At 45.0% G+C, this 20,563-nt stretch overlaps 2 protein-coding genes across 2 annotated transcripts in view; one reads left to right on the forward strand and one right to left on the reverse strand.

The window, feature by feature from the left end:
- The first annotated feature begins 7,284 nt into the window (after positions 1–7,284).
- Positions 7,285–10,595, forward strand: ORAI1 (ORAI calcium release-activated calcium modulator 1). The gene has a single exon (XM_031059506.1). It carries the CDS (start codon positions 7,300–7,302, stop codon positions 7,858–7,860), a length of 561 nt encoding a protein of 186 aa, XP_030915366.1. The 5' UTR covers positions 7,285–7,299; the 3' UTR covers positions 7,861–10,595.
- Positions 10,596–10,612: 17 nt separating this feature from the next.
- The window catches only part of MORN3 (MORN repeat containing 3), a 15,649-nt gene continuing 5,698 nt past the window's right edge, over positions 10,613–20,563 (reverse strand). Inside the window, exons 2-6 of the mRNA XM_005424023.2 lie at positions 18,184–18,339; positions 17,328–17,485; positions 15,756–15,915; positions 12,953–13,137; positions 10,613–11,190 (exon numbers count right to left, since the gene is read on the reverse strand). Of these exons, the coding sequence (XP_005424080.1) occupies positions 11,119–11,190; positions 12,953–13,137; positions 15,756–15,915; positions 17,328–17,485; positions 18,184–18,328 (720 nt within the window). The 5' untranslated portion in view covers positions 18,329–18,339 and the 3' untranslated portion in view covers positions 10,613–11,118. The remainder of the gene's footprint in view (positions 11,191–12,952; positions 13,138–15,755; positions 15,916–17,327; positions 17,486–18,183; positions 18,340–20,563) is intronic.

A 20,563-nucleotide genomic window follows, 5' to 3' on the forward strand; every position in this document is an offset into this window, starting at 1 on the left:
CGGGCAGCGCTCCCGGCAGCTCGCTTCGGTAGCTCGGTTTGTTTTGGAGCGCGTCCTGGCACGAGTTCAGAGCCGCCTCTTGGCTTTTATCTCCGCCAGATAGTGCAAGATTTGTTTGATTGTTATGTATTTTCCCCGTGGAGGATGCTCGGGAGCGCACACGCCGCGGTGCCTGCCGCGTGTGCCGTGGGCAGCTCCGCTGGGTGCGCGGTCACCGTGTCGTGCTCCGGTGCTGGGAGCCGAGGCCGCGCACGGAGCCCCGCACGCTGCCCGGGTTGCGGGGTTTCCATCCCGCTCCTCTCTCACGGAGGGCAGGGGCAGCTGTTGCGCTGCAGCTGCTTTTAAATAAACCAAGAAATAACAGCCGATTAAAGTTTGTGGTGCCGCTCAGGCTCATCCATCATCAGTCCTTTGCAGTTGCGAGGTTTCTAGTTTTTATTTAAGGAAAACTTGATTGTTACTTGGTTTGGAATTTTGTGCCTGGTTTAGAAACGCTTTTTTATTCGTATGTGTTTTCTTTCGAGTTTGATGGGAAGCGCAGTCTAGTTACCCGAATTATGTCATATGCGAAAGTTCCGAATAATTTGAAATACAGTAACTCACAGACTTCCTCATCTGCCCAGACATCTGACATGCAGAGCTGCAAACTGCTTTCAGCCCCTTTATGCAGCTGTTAAAAATGCTTCAGCGTTCATAAATTCGCAATTTCGCTCCTCTGACTTGCTTTATTTTGATTTTTTTTGCCCCGCTTTTAACAAACCGAGTATTTTCAGCCGTTGAATCTGCTCCTTTCCAGAGCCATTGTTCCAGTGATGCTGTTGGAAAACACAGCAGCGTCCTGACGGTCAAGTAAATGTCACTGTCCTCCTTCAATGGCTAAAAACAGCCCTCAGCTCTCGGGGAGGTGGCGGAGCGCTGCCCGGTGACTGACAGGCGGCTCTGGTCGTGCGTTTGAGCCGCTTCTCCTTGGGTAACGCATCCGGCTGGAGCTCACACGCCGCTTCTGATCATGGGGTTTCCTTGTTGAACTCCCGTTCTGCCTCTCAGAGGAGTTTGTGGCTGCTTGAGTCAGCTCTTTACATTGACAGAGAACGTGGGGAAAAATTTGTTGGTTGGGGTTTATAAATTTTCTTTCTAAGGGAGGTTGCATTTCAGTGTAAATGCTGTTGTTTTAAGGTCACACTTAGCGTCTTGAATTCTTTGGTTTTTCTCTAAGTATATGGTACATGGACTCAAAATCCGCGGAGGTATGAGGTGAGGCTTCTACTTGTTTCTTAATTCAGTTCTCTAGAATTCTAGGGGTTCAGTCTGCTGCTGTTGAAAACCACTGCTTTTGAATTTGTTGCTTAGGGTATTTCTGGAAAAAGCATCTTCATTCCAATTAAGAAAATCTCTAATTGCCAGGAATGTTACATATGAACGTTCATATTTCAGTTTTCCCAAAGAAAAAAAATCCACTTTTTTTTTCTTCCTTTAACAAGTTCAGCATGGAAATCCACCCGTAGTGTCTTTGCTTTTGCACTGACAGACTTAGTCCCAGTCCTCTAGTTAAGACTTCCTAATATTGATTCAGAAGAGCTGAGTTAACTTTCGAGTATTTTTAGATGTCTTTTAAAAACTTTGCTGATCTTTTAGAGTTGTTCCTCTGCCTTGAAAAGCTGGGCTGTTCTGTCACGCCTGTGCATTGTTTACTGACTGCAGTTCTTTGGCACATGATACTCGAACTAAATGCTGCTGAAATACATTCTAGGCTTGGATCAAAGCTGGCAACAGCAATGAAGGGTCATTGTTCGTCTCCTTTCCTTATCAGGCAAGGAAGAAAGAGCTTAAGTGACACGTCCAGGACCACCCAGTGAATTGATGGGAATTGTCAGGAGAGGAATGTGCTGGTTTCCATGCCAGCCCCATTGATTCTTGCTCTTTGATTAAAGAGTGCTTGCATCCTCTAGTAGAAGCTAAGTTTATCCCCGTTGAACTGCTCCCTTTCCATGGACAATTTTTATGTCTAGCTGCAGCCATTTTGCAAAGCTGATTCCCTTAGGATTGGTGATGTGCCCTGGTGGAATGAGGCATGCCAAAGGCATTGCTCAGGTCACTGAAGTGGAGTAGGAAACACTCAGCAGGTTTCAAACCCTGAAGTGTTATGTTTCCTCAAAAAAGATTAAAAACCTGTTTTACAATAAGTTTTGCTTCGGAGGTTCACATCAGGATTTGCTACCGTGTGTGAGCTTCAGAAACAGTGGCAGGGGCTGGTGATGGCAACTGATGTGAGAGCTGAGCTCCCCCAGTAAATTGAGCATTTCCTTCACTCAGGTTTCCATGGATGCTATCATCCAGTGCCATATGTCTGAGGGAAAATCCATGAAGTTTATAACCTCATTTAGTACATTTTTCCAGTTTATGGACCCAGCTAGTAGTATCAATTCCCCAAATTGTTAGAAGCAGAGGAAGAAATTTTAAATTAGGGGATGAGTAGTGCATTAAAGAATGGAGGATTCGTTCCATACACTGGTGAGGGCATCAGATATTTCTCACTTCTGTATTATAGCCCAGATATTGTTGCATGATCTTCCCTTGCGTGCTTGGCTTTATCTGTTTTTATTTTTTACAGTGAATAGGCTGCTGGCAGGTTATTTTTATTTTTGTCTGAACAATTATTCTGACTTGTTGGCATCATTTCGTCACCAAGGATGCATAACACAGTAGCATGACAATTTTACAATATGGGAGTCAGAAACCATACGAAAGTTGTTAAATGCACTAGTTATAAAACCAGAAGACTCAACATCTCCTCCTGCCACCAATTAACAGCTTTGTGGAAATAACTGAGTCAGAACTATGGGTCTGAGTTATACACTGTGGTTGGCTTCCTTATATGTAGGATTCAGAGGTTGATATTTACCAGCCAGCTGTTTTCTTTTAAATACCTCTAGTGGTCCAAGCTGGCTGGGCTTTGTCTAGATGGGGTATATATGCTTCAAATATTGAATATCATCAAAGAACTGTCAACTCTTGCCTTTGAAATATGGCCAGTATGGTCTCCTGAAGACAGCTTCAGTCATGTTCTGCAGAAGACCGACTGCAGAGATAAATATTTATGAAATTGATTTCCATAATAACAGTTGGTGCTCAAGTAAGGTTAGGTGGGACCTGGGGCCACTGGTGTCATCTGTACAGGTGTTTTTGTCTAGTAAAGGTCACTTGGCTGTTCTAAATACTAAAACAGTCTCTATAGAGGTTATTAAGTGGCATTTAGCTGGGTTGCTGGTAGAATAGCATGAAACAGTGGCATTTTGTAACCTGCAGGGAAGAGTTACAGGCCCAGTTTTGTGGCTTCTGCTTCCACTTAGCCTTCTGTGACACTGCTGCACTTACAGGTTACAGCTGTGCTGGAGAATCTTCCCCATGCAAAAAGTTTCTTCTGTTCCAGTCACAAAAGGAAAGTTTTGTGCCTGCTTTAACATCCCTGTGAGTTTATAGATGAGCAAGGCAGGCAGTGTGGAGTGTTTGGGCTCCTGCTGTTCTGCCTTGGAGCAGCTGTGGGTGGCTGCTGTAGTTTGGAGGATGTAAAGAGGATACTGAGCCTCTGGATAATCTGAATTTGTACTTACTGAATGGATTTGCTGTAAGTTACACTGTGTAGAAGAATTACCTCCTCAAGATGCATTTGCTCCAATCACACGGGTATTGCCTTTTCATGTTTGCTAGCAAAATAAAATGAGATCCTGAATTTGTATTCCAGTGTCAGCATCAGCAAATATTAATGTGTTTTGCCATTCTGCAGGAAACAATCTGCAGAGTCAAAATCCCGGACTAATGGATGAATGATGCTTAGTTTCCCTTCTGTATGAAACCAGTAAATAAGATCATTATTTTGACTTATCTGCTTTTAATTTCCGGTGAGTTCTTCTGGCTCATACAGAGCCTCTGTATGAGTTGTTTATAACTCTTTATGAATGGTGCAGACAGTCTGTGAGAGCCTGGCTCTGTGCCTCTGTCTCTGGAGTGAATTTTGCTGTCAGGAAAACAGGGAGCCAGCCAGAGGAGCTGATTCCCAGTGATGCTCTGACACTCGGCTCATTATTGAGTTTCCTCTGTGGTCCCACCCATAGACAAGCAATGATGGATGGGCCCTCAAAAATGCAGTTGTGATGTTTGATCAACACAGCTTTCTTGCTAGACTGTACAAGATGCAGTGCCAGTTAGGGTTATATTCCCACCAACCCTAGCTCAGAGGCATCTTTGTGGGGAAGGGGAGGAGAGGAAGTAAATAATAAATAGATCTGAAAAAGATGTGAGCCTGTGATTTTAATTTAAGAGCAGGGGCTTTATTTAAGCCCCTCTGGTCTAATAAGATATGGGAGCCTTATGAATAAGTAAGTGAAATGAACTTGGTCAGTATACTGAACTTAAAAAGAAGTGCAGATTTTTCTAGAGGGCAGGTTGTTAATTTTCCTGCAATATGGTTGTAATCAGGCTGCTGTGACTCTGAAATCCAGGACTGTTAAAGGCTTAACACAGTTATGTGCCAAAATTCAGTTATCTTCTAAAAACATCTGAATGCCCACCATTTTTAGGCTTATGAGAGCTTCAGTCTTGTGTTCTAACGTTATGAGTCCTTTAGTTTTGTCAAGAAGCTGTGCTTAAGATGTACAGCTTAGTCAAGAGCTGTAGTAAATCTGTCAGTCATATCTGTAGGATGATCTGGAGTTAAAGTTAGCTCTTCTTTGAACCAGGGATTAGCCCAGATGACCTCTTGAGGTGTCTTCCAGCCCACGTTACACTGTGATTACGCAGCAAGGCAGGGCACTTGCAGCACAGCAGCTGCACGGTCAAATCCTGCAGCAAGTGTTCAGAGAAGCTTTGAAAGTGGTGAAGGATAAAGTGCTAAGTGTTGTATTGGAAAGTGTGCAGCCACTGACGACAGTTCCTGCCCTGAGCAGCTCCTCTGAACAAGTAGAGCAGGAACATATCCTGCCTGCAACGTTGGCATGTACCTGTGAGTTCAGGCTTTGTGTGAATTTGGATCATATCAGGTGACCTCATCAGGGCCCTGTTCCTGCAGCTATTACTTTACAAGAGCCGTTGTGATCTGTTTATTTTGAAATTGCAGCATGAGCAAAGGAGAGAAGAACTTCTTACACTTTGTGTCTCTTTTAGAAAACAGGCACAGGATGAAACTTTTTGGTTTAGGTGCCTGGCTCAAGCTTGGCTCAGGAAGGAAACTCGGAGTTGAAGAGTTGGCAGTTTTTGTGCTAGTTTACATTGAAAGAGTTCCCAAATTAGCTTTGCTGAGAGTTTGAGGAGACAGAAAACATGAACTGATTTTTCACTTATGGGTCAGGCTGGGGTTACTCTGCCAGACATGAACACAAGGAGCTCAAAATCAGATGCTTGATATCATTAGTATGGAGGCATTGATAAATGGAAATATAAAATGTCTTGCATGTTTGGCAAACTAAAAACAATCAGTTCTTAAAATAAAATAAAATTTCATCTTGTGAAGCGCTTTAGTGCCATGTTTATGTTATCATTCTAAGAACTAGGATAAAGGATTAAAGTGTCTTGTCATGCTGGATGGCTTCAAGTCTAGGCACAGCAGAAGACTTAAAAGAAAAAACTTTAAGTATGAAAATGAATCCTCAGTGGTGAAGGATTGCAATTGTTCTGTGGAATACACAGGAAGCCCAACATCCCACGAGTACAGTGAGACTTAACAAGCAATCCTGCAGAACAGAGACCTGACAAGCAAATGTTTATCCTCTCAATCATGAAGTTTCCCACAGCTGAAAAATGGTATTTTTTAAATCCTCGAGCAAGGACTGTATATGCATTAATATAATTTCAGAACACTTGGAAACTGCTTGTTGGTTGGCTGGGTTGTTAGGCTTATGACAATAAAAGCTTTCAATAAAGGAATTAAACAATTGGCAAATGGCCTCGAATGCCTGTTGGAACATGTCTGAGCAAAACCCTGGGTTGCCTTGATGTATTGGGAGCATTAGTGATTCAGAGTTCTGGTGTCCTGGAACATGCGTGAGATGGGATCCAGGACCAGGTTGGCTTGGCTCAGCTCTTGCAAAATAGTGAGGGTTGAATGTTCCTGCTGCTTTTGCAGCTCTCTTTGGGCCCTGGTTTCCATGCCTCCCTGCACCTGTATTACCCATAGATCTTTCTTCCTATCAGATTGATGTGCTTATATTTCAGATTACTGTCAGGTTTTTTCCTCTGCATTTTACCTGTGTTTTGTCTGTTTAATGAGGTTTTTTTGAGAAAGAGCACTGAACGTAGAGATCTTTGTGCATTATTCCCTCTTTGGAACTATCTTTTGTCTGAAAGGCAAATTTATCAGGAAAGATCATTTCAGGAGAGCTGTTGGGATTAATGTCACTCATCAATTGCACATATGCACAAAACCACCTGGCAGTTTTAAAACCAGCTAAAAGGCATTCTAATTAATTTTATTTGTCAGAATTATTCCAGCTGGTTTTATGAGTTTCCTAGGGCAGTTATTTAATCTGATTTTTTTACTCCTTAGGCACAGGCATGTTTAATGATCTAAGGTTACAAGAAGGTCATGGCTGCATGTGGTAGTGGAGGGCTGGAACATCTTCATGAGTAGCCTCATCTTTGGGGAAGCAGTGATGCCTGGGAGCACTGTGTTATCTTTTCTGGAGACATAGTCTTTCCTCCAGCCTCCAGCAGGTTTGCTTAGCTGCCATGGGCATTTGGAGACTCACATTTTGAATCTGTGTTCCAGAGTCCATTTAAATACTTGAGTGAAAGATATAGCTGAGAGACCCATGAAAAGGTGATCTTTCTCTTGAAAGAGAGAACTTAAACCCAAATATCCAAGGAGAAAGGACCACCGAGGTTGTTTCAGGCAGTGCCCTGCTTTCACAGCCTTTCACAGATGCTTCAAAAGACTTCATAAGTAAAGATCAAAAGCTGTGTCTTCAATATAACACAAAAGAAGAAATATTTCACTTAAGGAGTCCAAGGATGCTGTTCATAAGGGTCAGCTGTTTTGCTGGCATGTGCTGGAGGTGGCAAGGTGGTTGTGGGTTTGCTCTACAACAGAACAGTAAGTATGAACAGTGGTCTTTGCTTGATAGCTCAGACCTAAATTTGGACCTAATGAAGAGGGTGCAGATTGACATGAAGGAAATGTAAATACAGACTTACTTTGTTTTTATCAGATGATCTTCCAGAAACACAGTGTGAACTTTGCATAACCTATAGTGAAATAATATAAACTGTAGGTAACTGCATCTCTCTCCCCCTCCTTTTCAGGTGGCTATGGTGGAAGTTCAGCTTGACCCAGACCACGACTATCCTCAGGGGCTCTTGATAGCCTTCAGTGCCTGCACTACTGTGCTTGTTGCAGTTCACCTTTTTGCACTCATGATAAGTACCTGCATCCTTCCAAACATAGAGGCTGTTAGCAATGTGCATAACCTCAACTCTGTCAAGGAATCTCCTCACGAGCGCATGCACCGGCACATTGAGCTCGCCTGGGCGTTCTCCACTGTCATTGGGACTTTGCTCTTTCTTGCAGAAGTGGTGTTACTGTGCTGGGTCAAGTTCCTTCCTTTAAAGAAGAAAACTGACAACACCCCACAGAGCAACAGTTCTACCATCACATCAGGGCAGGCAGCAGCCATTGCATCGACGTCCATCATGGTGCCCTTTGGATTGATTTTCATTGTGTTTGCAGTCCACTTCTACCGGTCACTGGTGAGCCACAAAACAGACAGGCAATTTCAGGAACTCAATGAACTTGCTGAATTTGCACGGCTCCAGGATCAACTGGATCACAGAGGTGATGCTGTCACCTCAGCTGTCACCAATTTTGTGTAAACCTGTGCTTAAGAAAATAAACCCACTCTTCTGCTTCTGCCTTATGGTGACTCCCTGTGGATGAACTGGTTGAACTGCTGATTACTGTTTAAAGAATAATTATAAATATTGTTCTAACCCTTTAGAGAGGGAAAAAATGTTCCCTTCGTACAAGTTTTGCTATCTGAAGGAATGGATGGTGGGGTGTGATTGCACTGCATGTGCAGCCCTCCTCCTGTGAACACTGTCTCGCATCTTTCTCGTTAATGCTGAATGGTGGCTGTATAAATACATGGAAAATAACATTGTACATTTGGGTATTTGTTAGGAATGGATAGAGAAGTTGTGGATTTTTTTTCTCTGTTTATCTGATGTTGGCATTTACTAGAAGATACTGCTTGTCCTATCCATATTGCATGGCATGATACAAATTACTTGGGACATGCAGCAATTAGCGCTGGGTTTCAGTGCTAGCGCTGCTCTCCCTGGAAAGCCTGACAGATGGTAGGAGTGAAAGCTTTCCCAGCACTTTCCCCAGTATGTTTTGCTGCCAAGTAATTATTACTTTGCCGATTTCTCCAGTGCCTTTTTCCCCGTGGCACTTACACATTTTGTAACTTGCTAAACACCCAGGACTAGACTTACTGCAATGTGGTGTGGCCACATGAGTAGGAATGAGACTCAACTCTTCTCTTCCATGGAAGAAAATAAAAGCAATAACTGTTTTTTAAAGTTCTCATGAGCTGGCACATATTATCTGGAGAGATAGATTTGCCTGTTTCTCTTTTAAGAATCCTTTTTTAAAAAGAACGAACTAGATGGAAATTATCACTGGATAATTTTTTTGCTTGAAAATCAGAACCACTGCTGTTTCTTTTCCAAGCCAAAGTAGTAATTATTTTATACTTTTATATTGAAAATACATTTTTAATAAATCCTCAGAAGCAAGCAGCAAAAGGTGCTTTCTCTGTGTTGGATTCCCAAGTAATTAGCTATGCCTTGGTCTTCCTTGTTTAGAAAAGTGTTCTCCTCGCTGAAGTGTTGTATTTAATAACTCATTATACATTTTTGTTTCCAAAGGATCTGGAAGACAACTTGATGTATATTTATTTATGAAAGTAGGTTATTTGTAATTAATACTGCTGCTTTCTTTCAGACATCTCTGTGACAGCAAGGCTACTGTGTTGTTCATTTCCTCTAAGCAAAACCCTCCATTTGGTCTCCTAGATAAAAGGTTTGCCCAGGAAAGATTCCAGCAGTTATCCTGGGCTGCTTCAGTAATTCTGGCTATGTCTAGGAGTTGAATTTTTTGGAGCACAGTTCTTCTGTAGAGTGGCTTTGGGCTCTAATAGGTAAAAGCTGTTTTTTGAACACAAACTGAGACAAGTTTCAAGCCAAAGGGAAAAAAAACCCAAAAAACTAGCTATCACTAGTCATAGCTGTCCCTGTGGAATAGAAACCTGGGATTTTGCCATGAGACAGGAGGGACTGTGACAGTCCAGTGGAACTGTGCCTGACAGCCTGGGCTGAATGTGGTCTCTCACACCAACCTCCAGCTCAGGTTATTCCAACATATTTGCAATCTGCACCAAGTGCCTGTGCAGTTCAGGTGCAGAGTGTGATTACTACTGAAGCAGATGGGAGCTGATCTCTCCTGTCAGCAGCACTGCAGTGCAAAGTGTTGACAAGGTCACCTGTGGTGCCTTTGTATTCTAAAAACATAACAAAAAAAAAAAAAGCAAAACAACCTGCTGGTCTCTTTTGTTTTTTTCAGCAGCAATTGTGGTTCACAAGCAGCAAACAGCTTTCCACTTGGTGTTTTCACCTGTGAAGTGAACGTCCTGGCATACAGAGGCCAAACTGGATTTTCTCAGCTCTGCCATTAAATGCTTCAATTATATTCTATTCCTGATGTAAATCTGATGGTGAGGATTGTAACTGCAGACTCACAGGTGTTTGTTCATGGAGCACTGGAAGCATTGCTTTAGTAAAGGCAATAAGGAAGCAGCATTCCAAACCACAAAATGCTGGTAGTAGGCACAAAATGTATTTTCCCATCCAAGACAGAACTTTACCAGTTCTGTCTTGGGGAAGCAGGCCCCTAAAATCCCCCACTAAAGGAAGAAAACCTGACCTGGTATTCACACCAGAGCAACTGATTGGAAGGGGGTGGTCAGGTGTAAAAATTTTACTTCTGTCTGTAAATTTTGTATTTAGAACTTACATGGTTCTGAATGGAAGTCCAGAAAATCAGTTTTCTGAATTTATTTTGTAAAATTCCGTGCTATTCTGGATAAGTAGCTGAATTTTTCTTTGATTTGTGGATCTTTTACAAAGTGACTAAGAAGTGTGGGATTTTCTTGTCGTTTAAGACACACAGAATTAGAAGCTAGTGAGACATGGTTATTTTTAGTTTTCTCAAGCTGGTAGGCTCTGAGCTAATGGCACTGTTATTACTGCTAATTTTCTGACTATTTTCTGCACTTTAAGCCATGATATCAAGTATGTTTTTGTCGTTTTCTACCTGTGGAAATGGTCATGAAAGTTACACCTTGGGTACCTTTGTCACTGTGTACCCAGGCAGTAACCAGACACAAACACATGGATCTAAACATTGAGTGCACTTAAAATTTTTTATCCCTTATTTATACTAACTATGGTGTTAGGCATTTACCTCAATCATTTTAAACATTGGTTATTGTATATCACTTATTTGGGTATAAAATACTTTCATGAAATAAAATATACTCAATTGTTGTGGATTATTTTTTATCTAGAGGCCTTAAATAGACTTATTAACTGAAACATGATCTGTTGTAACTGCAAAAGGCATTTGGGGTCACAGGTATGTATTGGGCTATGTTTGGGGGCCTGGAGGACACAATTACTTGATTGTACTTTTCAATATGCTTTTAAAACACATACTAGAAACCCTCCTTCTCTCAAGCCAAGGCCTTGAAACCACCAGGAATGTGATTTCTTAGCAGGAAGAATAAGAGGCACTGAGCAAAGAGTCACTCTGCCTCTCTTCCATCCTTTTGGTGCTTGTCTTTTGGATTTTTTCCCCATTAATTTTTTTCCCTTTCTTTTCCAAAATAATGGGGGTGGGAGGAGGCTACTGGGCAAAGCCACCTGCAGAGGGAAGTATACCTGAACAGCCTGGAAGGAAGGGTGAGGCAGCCTGCAACACCAAAACCACGGGGTGGGTTTGACACTCCAAGGAATAAATAACCCAGGATCATGTTCTTGAATTTTTCTTTTTTTTTCTTCAGCATCTGGTTATTCATTATGGCTGTCATCAAACATTGCCTGGGCCTCTGCTAAAACACCAGCTGGATCTTGTAGTTTAATCTAAATAAAAAGAATACAAATCAGTTATGCAGTGTAATTGAAGAAGCTTAAGGTTTTATAGATCTTAATTTCTTGAGCATTATTGAGAGTCTCCCACATATCAGGACTTCAGCTCATATTGCAGCCTTTCAATTATTTAGAAACAACTACACTCCCCTAATTTTATTAGTGTGCTGAACATCACTTTATCTCCTTGAAATAGCTCTGTGTGAGTGACTTTAACAAAACACACTCTTGGGCAAAAGTGGCTTTGATTTGCAGCCTGTTAGGCCTCGCCCATAATTTTAATAAAGGGGGTGGTGGTGACAAAAGTTTATGAAAACCTGAATTCAGTTTTTCTCCTTTTATCAATTACTTCATATTATAAGATCAACAGATCTCTACCCATTGAAAGCACAATAACAGCAGTGAAAGTTGATGCTTTGTTTTTGCTTATAGAGCAGAAGAGATTTGGATCATCACTTGGTCTTCAGGGAGTTAAATAAGCAGCCAGACTTGCACATCCTTAGTGTACCAGTAGTTCACCCCAGGCTATTGGATTGTTGAGGCTCTTCTCAGTGACCTTTGACAAACCACATATAGTAAATATTTTTAGCCACAGAAGTGCTGCTCCTTTCACTCTTTTTGCAAAATAGAGATTGTTTTTCTCTGGTGGGTATTTGGAGTTTATTATTCTGCACTGCTGTGGGTGTGCCTGGTACTTACAGGATTAACTGGTTCATCAAAACTGTGCTCAAAGGGCCTTTGGCTATAGAAAGCAGAATTGAAAAGATAGAGGCAATGAAGATGTAACAGCTGTGAGCTTCGGAAGGCTGCATGTGCCTGGTGTCACTTTGAACAGCCCTGTTCCTGTTCCAGAGGAAGGTGGGTGGCTTTACCTGCCATGGGGCTGTGCTATTCCTGAGTTACTGGAGCAGTGCTGAGCTGTGATTATCCAGGGTGGCTCTGCTTGGCTCTAACTCAAGGGGAGCTGCCCCAGCCCATCCTGCACTGACCATTTTGTTTCACATCTGTGGTTTGCAGACCATGAGGGTTCAAGCTGAGACTCTTAGGGCCAGCTCTCCCTTGGACTCACATCTGTTCACTGCTGATTCCCATTTCCTCTTCCTCCAAGGGCTCAGAGCTGGGGACAGGCTCTCCTGTCCACCAAAGTGTCGTGCAAGGATCCAGTGGCTGCCAGGCTGATGGCCCAGAGTGTCTTTGTGTCTCACCAAATCTTTGGGATGGGGATAGGGCCTGTCTCTTCCTCTGCTGTGTGTGTCAATTGAGGGAAAAGAGGAGCAGAGGGTGTGGGCTCTAGGACACCATCTGCCCCCCTTGGGCCCAGGTGGGAAGCTGCACACACCCCTGTGCCCCCGGGGCTGCTGGGCACAGTGCTGAGCCCCTGACTTGGGGAAAGAGCTGCTGTTGGCCCTGCAGGGTCTGCTCAGCCTCAGCAGCTGGGCTTGGCGAAATCATTTGGTCTTGACACAAATCCCACTATTGTCTGTGCCTCTATTGTCCCCATTTCCCTTGTGCTGCATCAGGTCTCTGAGCAGTTCTGGTGCATGAGAACTGTGTTTTTTCAGATGTAGGCAGGTGGGAGGCTCCAGCAGAGGCTGCATGAGCTGTTAGTCCCTATGGGGCCATTTAGGATGCTGCTGCTGGCCAAAAGACTCTGAGCACACACCCCATGGGGGAAATCTCTTAGGAAGTGAAATGCTACCTGGAGAGCTGACCCGAGCACTGATGAATACAAACACTAACATTTCCAAGCAATTACCTCTGGGAGTGGAAGCTCAGGAGGGGCTGGAGCGTCTTCTCTGCCGAATTCAACCAGAACTGCACACTTTGGTATATCTGCTACCCAGATGCCTTCTAACAGCTGTCCCTTATCTGGGTAGAAGTATTTCCCTGGGCCGTGCTTCTTGCCATCTTTCCAACCTCCATTATACCGATTTCCATTTGCTGCAATTAAATACATGAACAGACCTTGAAATTCGCACCATGGTGTTAAGGGGTTACAAATTAAATCAATCAACAGAGCAAACCAGCAGAGGAGAAGATCATGTGTTTGGCTCCTCTTAGTAATTTCAAGGTGGCTGTGGTACTGTGTGTCATTTTGATTTTGCAGTGTTTCACTTGCTGTTCCACAGAGGGAGAAAATGCTGCAGAAGGAGCCCACCCTTGCTCACTTGGAACCAGAACTCTGCTCACCTGCTTTGTTCTCACAGTGATACTCATTTTTTGCTGACACAAGGAGCCAGTATGCTCAAGGTAAGGGACTGGTCCCTGAGTCACTCTTCACAACATGAAAAATTACAGGACACAAGTTTCAGATTTGTCACTGCAACACAGGATCTCTGGCTTGAAGAGGTTTGCTTGTCTGGGCAAGGAACAGAGCACTGATTGCTGTCCAGTCAAAATAATCTTGATTTCAAAGAATACTTTTAGTTAAGTTTTCCCTCAATGAATTACGGGGTGAGAATTGCTGCAAGAGTCTGAACGGTTCTGGCAGTCAGTTACAGGCTGTTTTTCCAGCTGTACTGCTTCTCTTGGCATTTTTCTGCAAGTTGAGAGAGGCTTTTTTTGGGCTCTCTGCTGCTCTCCAGGAATCCACCCATCCATCACTAACAGGGAAAACAGAGCTGCAAGGGGAAGAGAGCAGCCTCATCTATGGATGCTGGTTGAGAAAAGGCATCATACCCATAGTGATGCTGGGGGCTGGGACAGATCCAGACCACCCTGCTGTCACTAGGAGAGTCCTCTGCTCACCCCTTTTCCTACATACAGTGTTTCTCAGCCCAAACCCATGGGGATTTCTAATCATGTTAGTGAAAATACCTTTGAGTCTCAGCTGAACTCTGCCGTTCTTCATCACAAGAAGTGGCTGAAATACCACACACAGTGCTGCAGAGATAAATGGGGCCTGCCAGGATGCTGTATGGGAAGAGGGGAAAACCCAAAAGGCTTCTGGAGAATGTGGCTGCTGGGCTGCTCAGGCAGGGTCTGCTTTACAGGCTGGAGCTGTGGTGATGGTTATCTGCAACTTTGATCTGCTTTTGTGCTTATCTGCAACACCAAGCTGCCTTGTCCAGGCTGGCAGCAGCTCAGCTTCTGCACTCCAGCCAAGTCAGAAACCACCAAAACCACAGTCCTGGTTGCAAGGAGGGGACAATGAACACCCTGAGTGCACTGTGGTGCCTGGCTGCTCCCATCTGCTCTCCTCCCAGAGCACCCGAGGCTGTGTTGCTCAGAACCACAATCCCTGTGGATGTGAAGTGCTCTGGTACAAAGCTGTTGGGGAATGGATGTAGCAGAGGCAGCAGATCAGTGCAGTGCTCTCAGCCAAGCTCACCCTCACTGGGCATGCTGCCACTACAAGCAATTTAATCTTGAGCTGCAGCTCATCGTGACCTCCACTGAAGAACTCCTTTTCTTTCACATGGCAAAGCTGCCGGCACGTGGGCGCACTTCCAGCAGCTGAGCTGAATGCATTAAGCTTGTGGGTATGAAATAATTGCTCTGGCTAATTTTAACCAAAAGGAATCCAGCTAATAATCAGTTGCAGGCTAGGCTGGAGGCAACTGAGATATGAAATGGTGTATCAGCCACAGCTCAGCCTGCAGGGGCTGTTAGTTTACAACTAACAGGGCCTTTGACAGGAACACAGCAGATCAGTGCAAGATTCCCCCTGGAAGCAGGTGCTGATTTCATCCAGATGAGCCATCGGTCCAAAGCGACTTTACAGGCAGTGCAGGGAGCACAGTCATGCATGTGGTGTGCAGAGAAGGTCAGGCTCATTCCTCTCAGCTGCTTTGCTTAGCTAATTACTAGCCTTGAGATCACTTTCAAGCAAAAAAAAAAGATAGAATAGATGAATAATAATATGGAGATAATATTTATTCAGATGTTCTTGGAATGCCATGCCTGGTATTGCAGAGATTGTTGGGATTGTTTGCTTTGGGGGAAAATGTGTTAAACTCCAAGGAAAATAAGGAAAAAAAATTAAATTTCTGTATTTATGCTGAGATTGGCCCTAACATTCCCAATCCATGATGTACTTGGGGTTATTTATGGAAAAGGATTGTGTACTAATGAAACCCCTGTGTTCACTCAACACAAGCCACTGTCGGAAGTAGACAGAAGGGATGAAGTGAACTCAAGAAGAAAACTATGTTGTTGTGGGTTTTTTTTCCTGTGCTGGAAACTGAACTCTTCTTTGGTATTCAGAGCTAGAAAGCCTGTCTGGCAAAGTGCCTGCCTTGAAAAGAGAGATTTGCTCTTCTCTGACCCAACAGTATATTATCTCTAACCCGAACCATCCCAGTCATTTAAATGTAAATCACAGCAAAAGTAAGCTTTCATGCGTGTGGGCTTACGGGCTTGAGCAGAGCAGTGCCGGCCCTTGCTCAGCCCGTGCTGCCTCCCGCTCCAGCCCAGGAGGGAGGGATGACACGGGGCAGTGTGTCCTGCTGCAAGGCTGCAGTGTAGCACAGAAACCTGGATGGCAGAGACACGTGGAGAGCCGCACGACATCAAACAGCTCGGCGGGGGCAGGGTGAGTGAGGGTGGTCGGTACTCACGGAGCTGCAGCAGGCCCTGCCCGTTGGGCTGATCCATCAGCCACTGTCCCTCGTAGGTGGAGCCATCCTTGTAGTGCATCTTTCCCCAGCCGCTCCGCACGCCATTGCTCCACTCGCCCTCGTAGAGCTCCCCGTTGGGGTAAAAGAACGTCCCCCGGCCCTGGACAGCAGCACAGACATGGCTGGTTAGGAGCTGCTCTATTGAAAGGAGTCAGTGTTCAATTTTGGGACATCACTTAGATAGAATATTCCTTTGTTTATTATCCTTACACATGGCTGCTGGCAGCCCAGCTCCGGGGCTGTCCTCGTGTTGAAGGAAATGAGATGTGGTAGTATGGGATTTTTTTTTTGGCAAACAGTTTTATTCCCTTGACAAAACCTTGGGTTTATATCTCAGTGTGTTATTATTGGCATGATTGCTGCTAATATTTAGCTAAAAGTGGATTTTACAAGTGTATAAACCTGCCTGGGGAAAAGCAGCATTAAAGGATGTGTCTCTCAACAGGGGATTTCATGTCTTTCAACCCTGATGACGTTTCCAGCTCAGTGTGTCCCAGGCTGGGCAGCTCCACCCCTTGTTGGTTTTACATGTATGTTTGCCAGTAAGGAAAGTCCAGAGGTACCCCCTACGCCAGGGAGTGATACCAATAAGAAATATTTCCATATCACTAACACATTTTCCCATTGGAATAAAGTGTTCTTTTTTCTCTGAACAAATAATAAAACCAGTTCTAGAAACAACTGATTTTTCTGAGTATTAATTTTATTAAACTGCATGGATGTAAGGGAGACAATTTTTAGAAGAAAACCCAACCCTAGTGATATTTGGATGTCATTATAAATCTTTCACCAAAGCTCAATTATGGACAATCTAACCTTAAAGAAGAGAAAGGGAAGCTCCCTCCAAGAGACAGGAGCCATGGAGCCACACACCCATTAAAAGTGTTGGTGGAGATGAGTTTAGTTTAAGAGCAGACACAAAGACAAACACAAGGTTTCCATTGGCAGATCCAAAAACGTTCCTACAAGGATTTTGCACGTTACATTGCAGTGACTTCTACCAGATGACTTTCTCATTATGTTCCTTTTAGGAAAAACTGATTAATGCAACAGGCTTAATTTCCAAAAGAACTCAAGTTATTTGCCTATTATCTGTAAAACTCCCAGAAGAAGGTGCATTTTCTGGCACTGCTTATGATACAGGTTCCTCTGACTTGTTCAAGGACAAGAGTAGTGAAAGGGATGGGTGGGGAGGATTAAGAGACAGGATGTGAAACCTCCCATGGTGTTTGGCCGAGCTGCAGGTGAGTCTGAGCAGTAACCACTGCTCTGTGGCAGCTGGTGGGAGCTCAGGGCTGTAGCCTGGTAGCCAGCAGATGGCTGGGGATGACTCCCTCTCCAGGAAGGAGATGGCATTCCCATACAAATCTTGGATTTTTAGTCTTGACCATTCAATTCAGCCTCAGTATTGTGAAAGTTAATATTTTAGGTAATCTTCTTGCACACGTGCACCCAATTCTTCCCTGTGTTTTGGGTCCCACTGCCTCAATGCTGGCAGAAAATCTCACTTACACTTCTTCTGTCATTTTCCCACCAGCCTGTGTACACCCTCTTGTATTCCTTGGTCGCTGGGTCAAGAACGCTGTATGAGCCATAACCGTCCCTCTTCCCAAACTTCCAGTCACCGCTGTAAATAGCTCCTGTGCTTTTCCAAATCTGGGTGCCTTTGCCTGTTTAACAACAACAGGAATGACAGGGAGACCATCATGGTTAGGAGAAGGGTGCACAGGGCTGCCCTTGCTGCTCCATCCCAGGCAGGGCAGCGCTCCCTGCACAAAGTCAGGCTTATGTCTGGGATTCAGTTTAGTTTCCCAAGTTGGAACCATCGTTAATCTTGATCAGGGGCTTCCTGTGTGGCCTCTGCTGAATGCACTGAAATCTTTCCAAACCTCAGTTTACTGCTTGTAAACAAGTCTGTCCTGCTCTGGCTGCTCCTGCCTTGGACAGGGTCTCCTCCTGCTCTGTCCCCTGCAGCCCCTGCCACATCTTGGGAATAAATTAAGATTCCTGGAACCAAGTCAGGAGCTAAGAGAGCTCCAGGGACTGTGCAGCCAGGGCACATCCCAGTGCATGGAGCTGACTGCAGTTTGCTATAATTTGGAAAGGATTTTTAAACATCTGTAATAGAGATATTTTGGGTAGTTGCCCCTGAGTGCATGCAGAAGCTCTTCAAGTTACCTATTAGAAATGCTTCTGCATTTTTGCATTACATATATCAAATATATATGTGTGTGTGTACATATAGTCCTACATGAATGCTCTTCCAGGAGCATATTAGAGCACACAGAACCACTGACCACTTCCTACCCCTAGAAACCTTTGTAAGAACATCTAAGTTGCTATTTTTTCTCAAAATTATCTATCTTACCATGTTTCAAGTTGTCCAGCCATTCTCCAGTATACTGATCCCCATTTACAGCATAAATTGTGTGTCTTAATCCACTTCTCTGGGCTTTCCTGTCCCATTCATAAAAGAGAGGGTCTCTAAGCCTTGGGTACTTTATGACAGGCATATTGCTGGTATCTGGAGAAGAAAACAAATTATTATCAGCAATAAATTTGAAAGTACTGAGGCAGGTACAGGCAGAACAGTATTTATGAGCCATGCACAGAGATACAACAAACAGGAGGCAACTAAAGATACTGAAGTACAAACCAGCACTTTGTGAAAATGGGCTCATAGCATAGCCCAGCCCGTTAGGAAATGTTAAATAAATCTCAGCAGGTCAAGGTTTGTGGCAGGCATTGATCTCTGCATCTACCAGATATCTTGGGGAGTGCAGGGAAAGGCATCTCCTCCATACAGCTGGTGGAATGGGTCAGGGAGTTGTCCAGTGTCCCTGAGGCCCACCTGGAGCTTTTCATACCCCAGCAGTAATGCAGCTCAGGCTCCCTTACTGCTAAAAATATCAGTCCTCCAGCTTCCTCATTAAAAAGGGTTGAAACCACAACATTTCCCTCTCCCAGGAGGCTGTGGGCTTGCCCAGGGCAGGCCAAGTGCTGCCCACCACACCAAGCTGCCAAGGAGGCGATTTCTGAGGTGACTTCATAGGTGAGGTGGGTTTAAAGCAGGAACAGCAGGCAGGGCATGGTGAGCACAGTGGGGGTGGTTCAGGCATTGGACGCCTGGAGGGAAAGGGTCAGTGTGGGGGAAGAGGAGGGAAAAGGAGATGTTTTGCCTCATAGATACAGAGGACAATGGTGGAGCAGCATAGTGGTGACTTCTGAGCACTGCCAATGGAGCTGCTGCTCAGCACAGTGGGAATTCGGCACAGACTCGGAGGTGAGAGTGGTCTCCTATAAACCATAAACAAAAGCCAAAAGGTGGCTGTAGAAACAAAGGCAAATTTCAATGAACGCCGTTCAACATCCAGAGCTCGGCTGGAGCCCGGCGGGTGGGATGCTCTCCGACTTTGTCTCCTGGGCTCCCCCTTCTGTCCCGATGCGCTGGACTGAGTCATTTCGAATGATTTTGCTGCGTCTGTGCTGCGGGTGCGAGGGAGCCCGGCAGGGGAAAAAACCTGGGCCTTGGGAGGAGAGGGAGAAAGAAAGGTGCTTTAGATCCTTGCTAGGAAATAAAAGCTAGAAATTCTAATTAAGAAAATACTGTTAGAGTTCAACCTCAGTTCTGCATTTTCCAGCTGTGGGAAATCGTCAACAACTATTTGGAAGGATAGCAGAGCTGAATACAAGTACTTATGTGTCCAGAACGAGTCTTGGTTAGAGGACACCGAGGACAGGATCTGCCCCTCGGTATGGTGGAGTCACAGCCCACCACAGAGGATGTTTCTCCAGCAATGCAAATGCAGGATACACTAGAACTGCTGAGTTCCTCCCTCACTTTTGAGTGCTGCAGCTCCTGGAGAAGGGAGTCTTGCCAATATTTGCCAATGGCTGGGTTTTTTCAAGATGCTGTGCCACTCTTTGCTGGATTGAGCCTGTCCTGCCCTCGCTGGAGAAGCAGAAGAGCCGAGCTACAGCAATCTGTACCCGCCCTGGCACCGGCCATGACCTCTGAGCAGCCCATGCCTGTGACAAGAAGGCTCTTCACTACCCCTGCCAGATGGGAGCATCGCTTTCCCACCAACACATCCCACCACTTCTTTAACTCAAAGCTTAGGATTTACAAACCCCAGGGAGGATTCCCAGCTGCGGGGGCAGCCCCATCTGCTCGCCATGTCCTGCGAGGCACAGCCCGCGCAGAGCACCCGAGGTAATGCGGGCTGCCGGGAGCCGCCTTTATTTGCCGAATCCCCTTCTAAATTTACGTCAGCGATGCCAGGTTTGCGTAAGTGATAACGCAGTCGGTGTTCGCCTCCGTGGTTGTTTTCAGCCGCCCACTCCCAGGGCGGGGGGAGGCTGGCAGCGAGAGGCGGGCGGTGCAGTCGTTCCGGTCGCAGCTCTCGGTGCGGAGGGCGAGGCGCTGCTGCTCCCGTGCGCCTCTGCCGCGGCGCTTGGGGATGAGGCTCGCACAGACCCCCGCGTCCCCCTCCAGCCGCTGCTCTGCGATTTTTGTCGAGTCTCCGGTAAAATGCAGCTTTAGTCTGCACGGCCCTACTGGAAGCCTATTTTTTTTCCCTGGCTCTTTTCGGAACTTCAGAGCAATGAGGTGCAGCCACTTCTCTCCATCTTACATCTTAACTTAATGAAGAGCAAGGAGGGAAACACACCTGGCTGCAGACAAGCGGCTGCTGCCCGTCCCTGGCAGAACCCTGCCTGGCACCGCACCCCTGTGCACCCAGCCAGGC

Source organism: Geospiza fortis, unplaced genomic scaffold, assembly GCF_000277835.1.
Source record: "Geospiza fortis unplaced genomic scaffold, GeoFor_1.0 scaffold145, whole genome shotgun sequence".
Lineage (NCBI taxonomy): Eukaryota > Metazoa > Chordata > Aves > Passeriformes > Thraupidae > Geospiza > Geospiza fortis.

Coding starts and splice junctions, on each gene's coding strand:
- ORAI1 (XM_031059506.1), top strand. CDS start 7,300: ATGGTGGAAGTTCAGCTTGACCCAGACCACGACTATCCTCAGGGGCTC.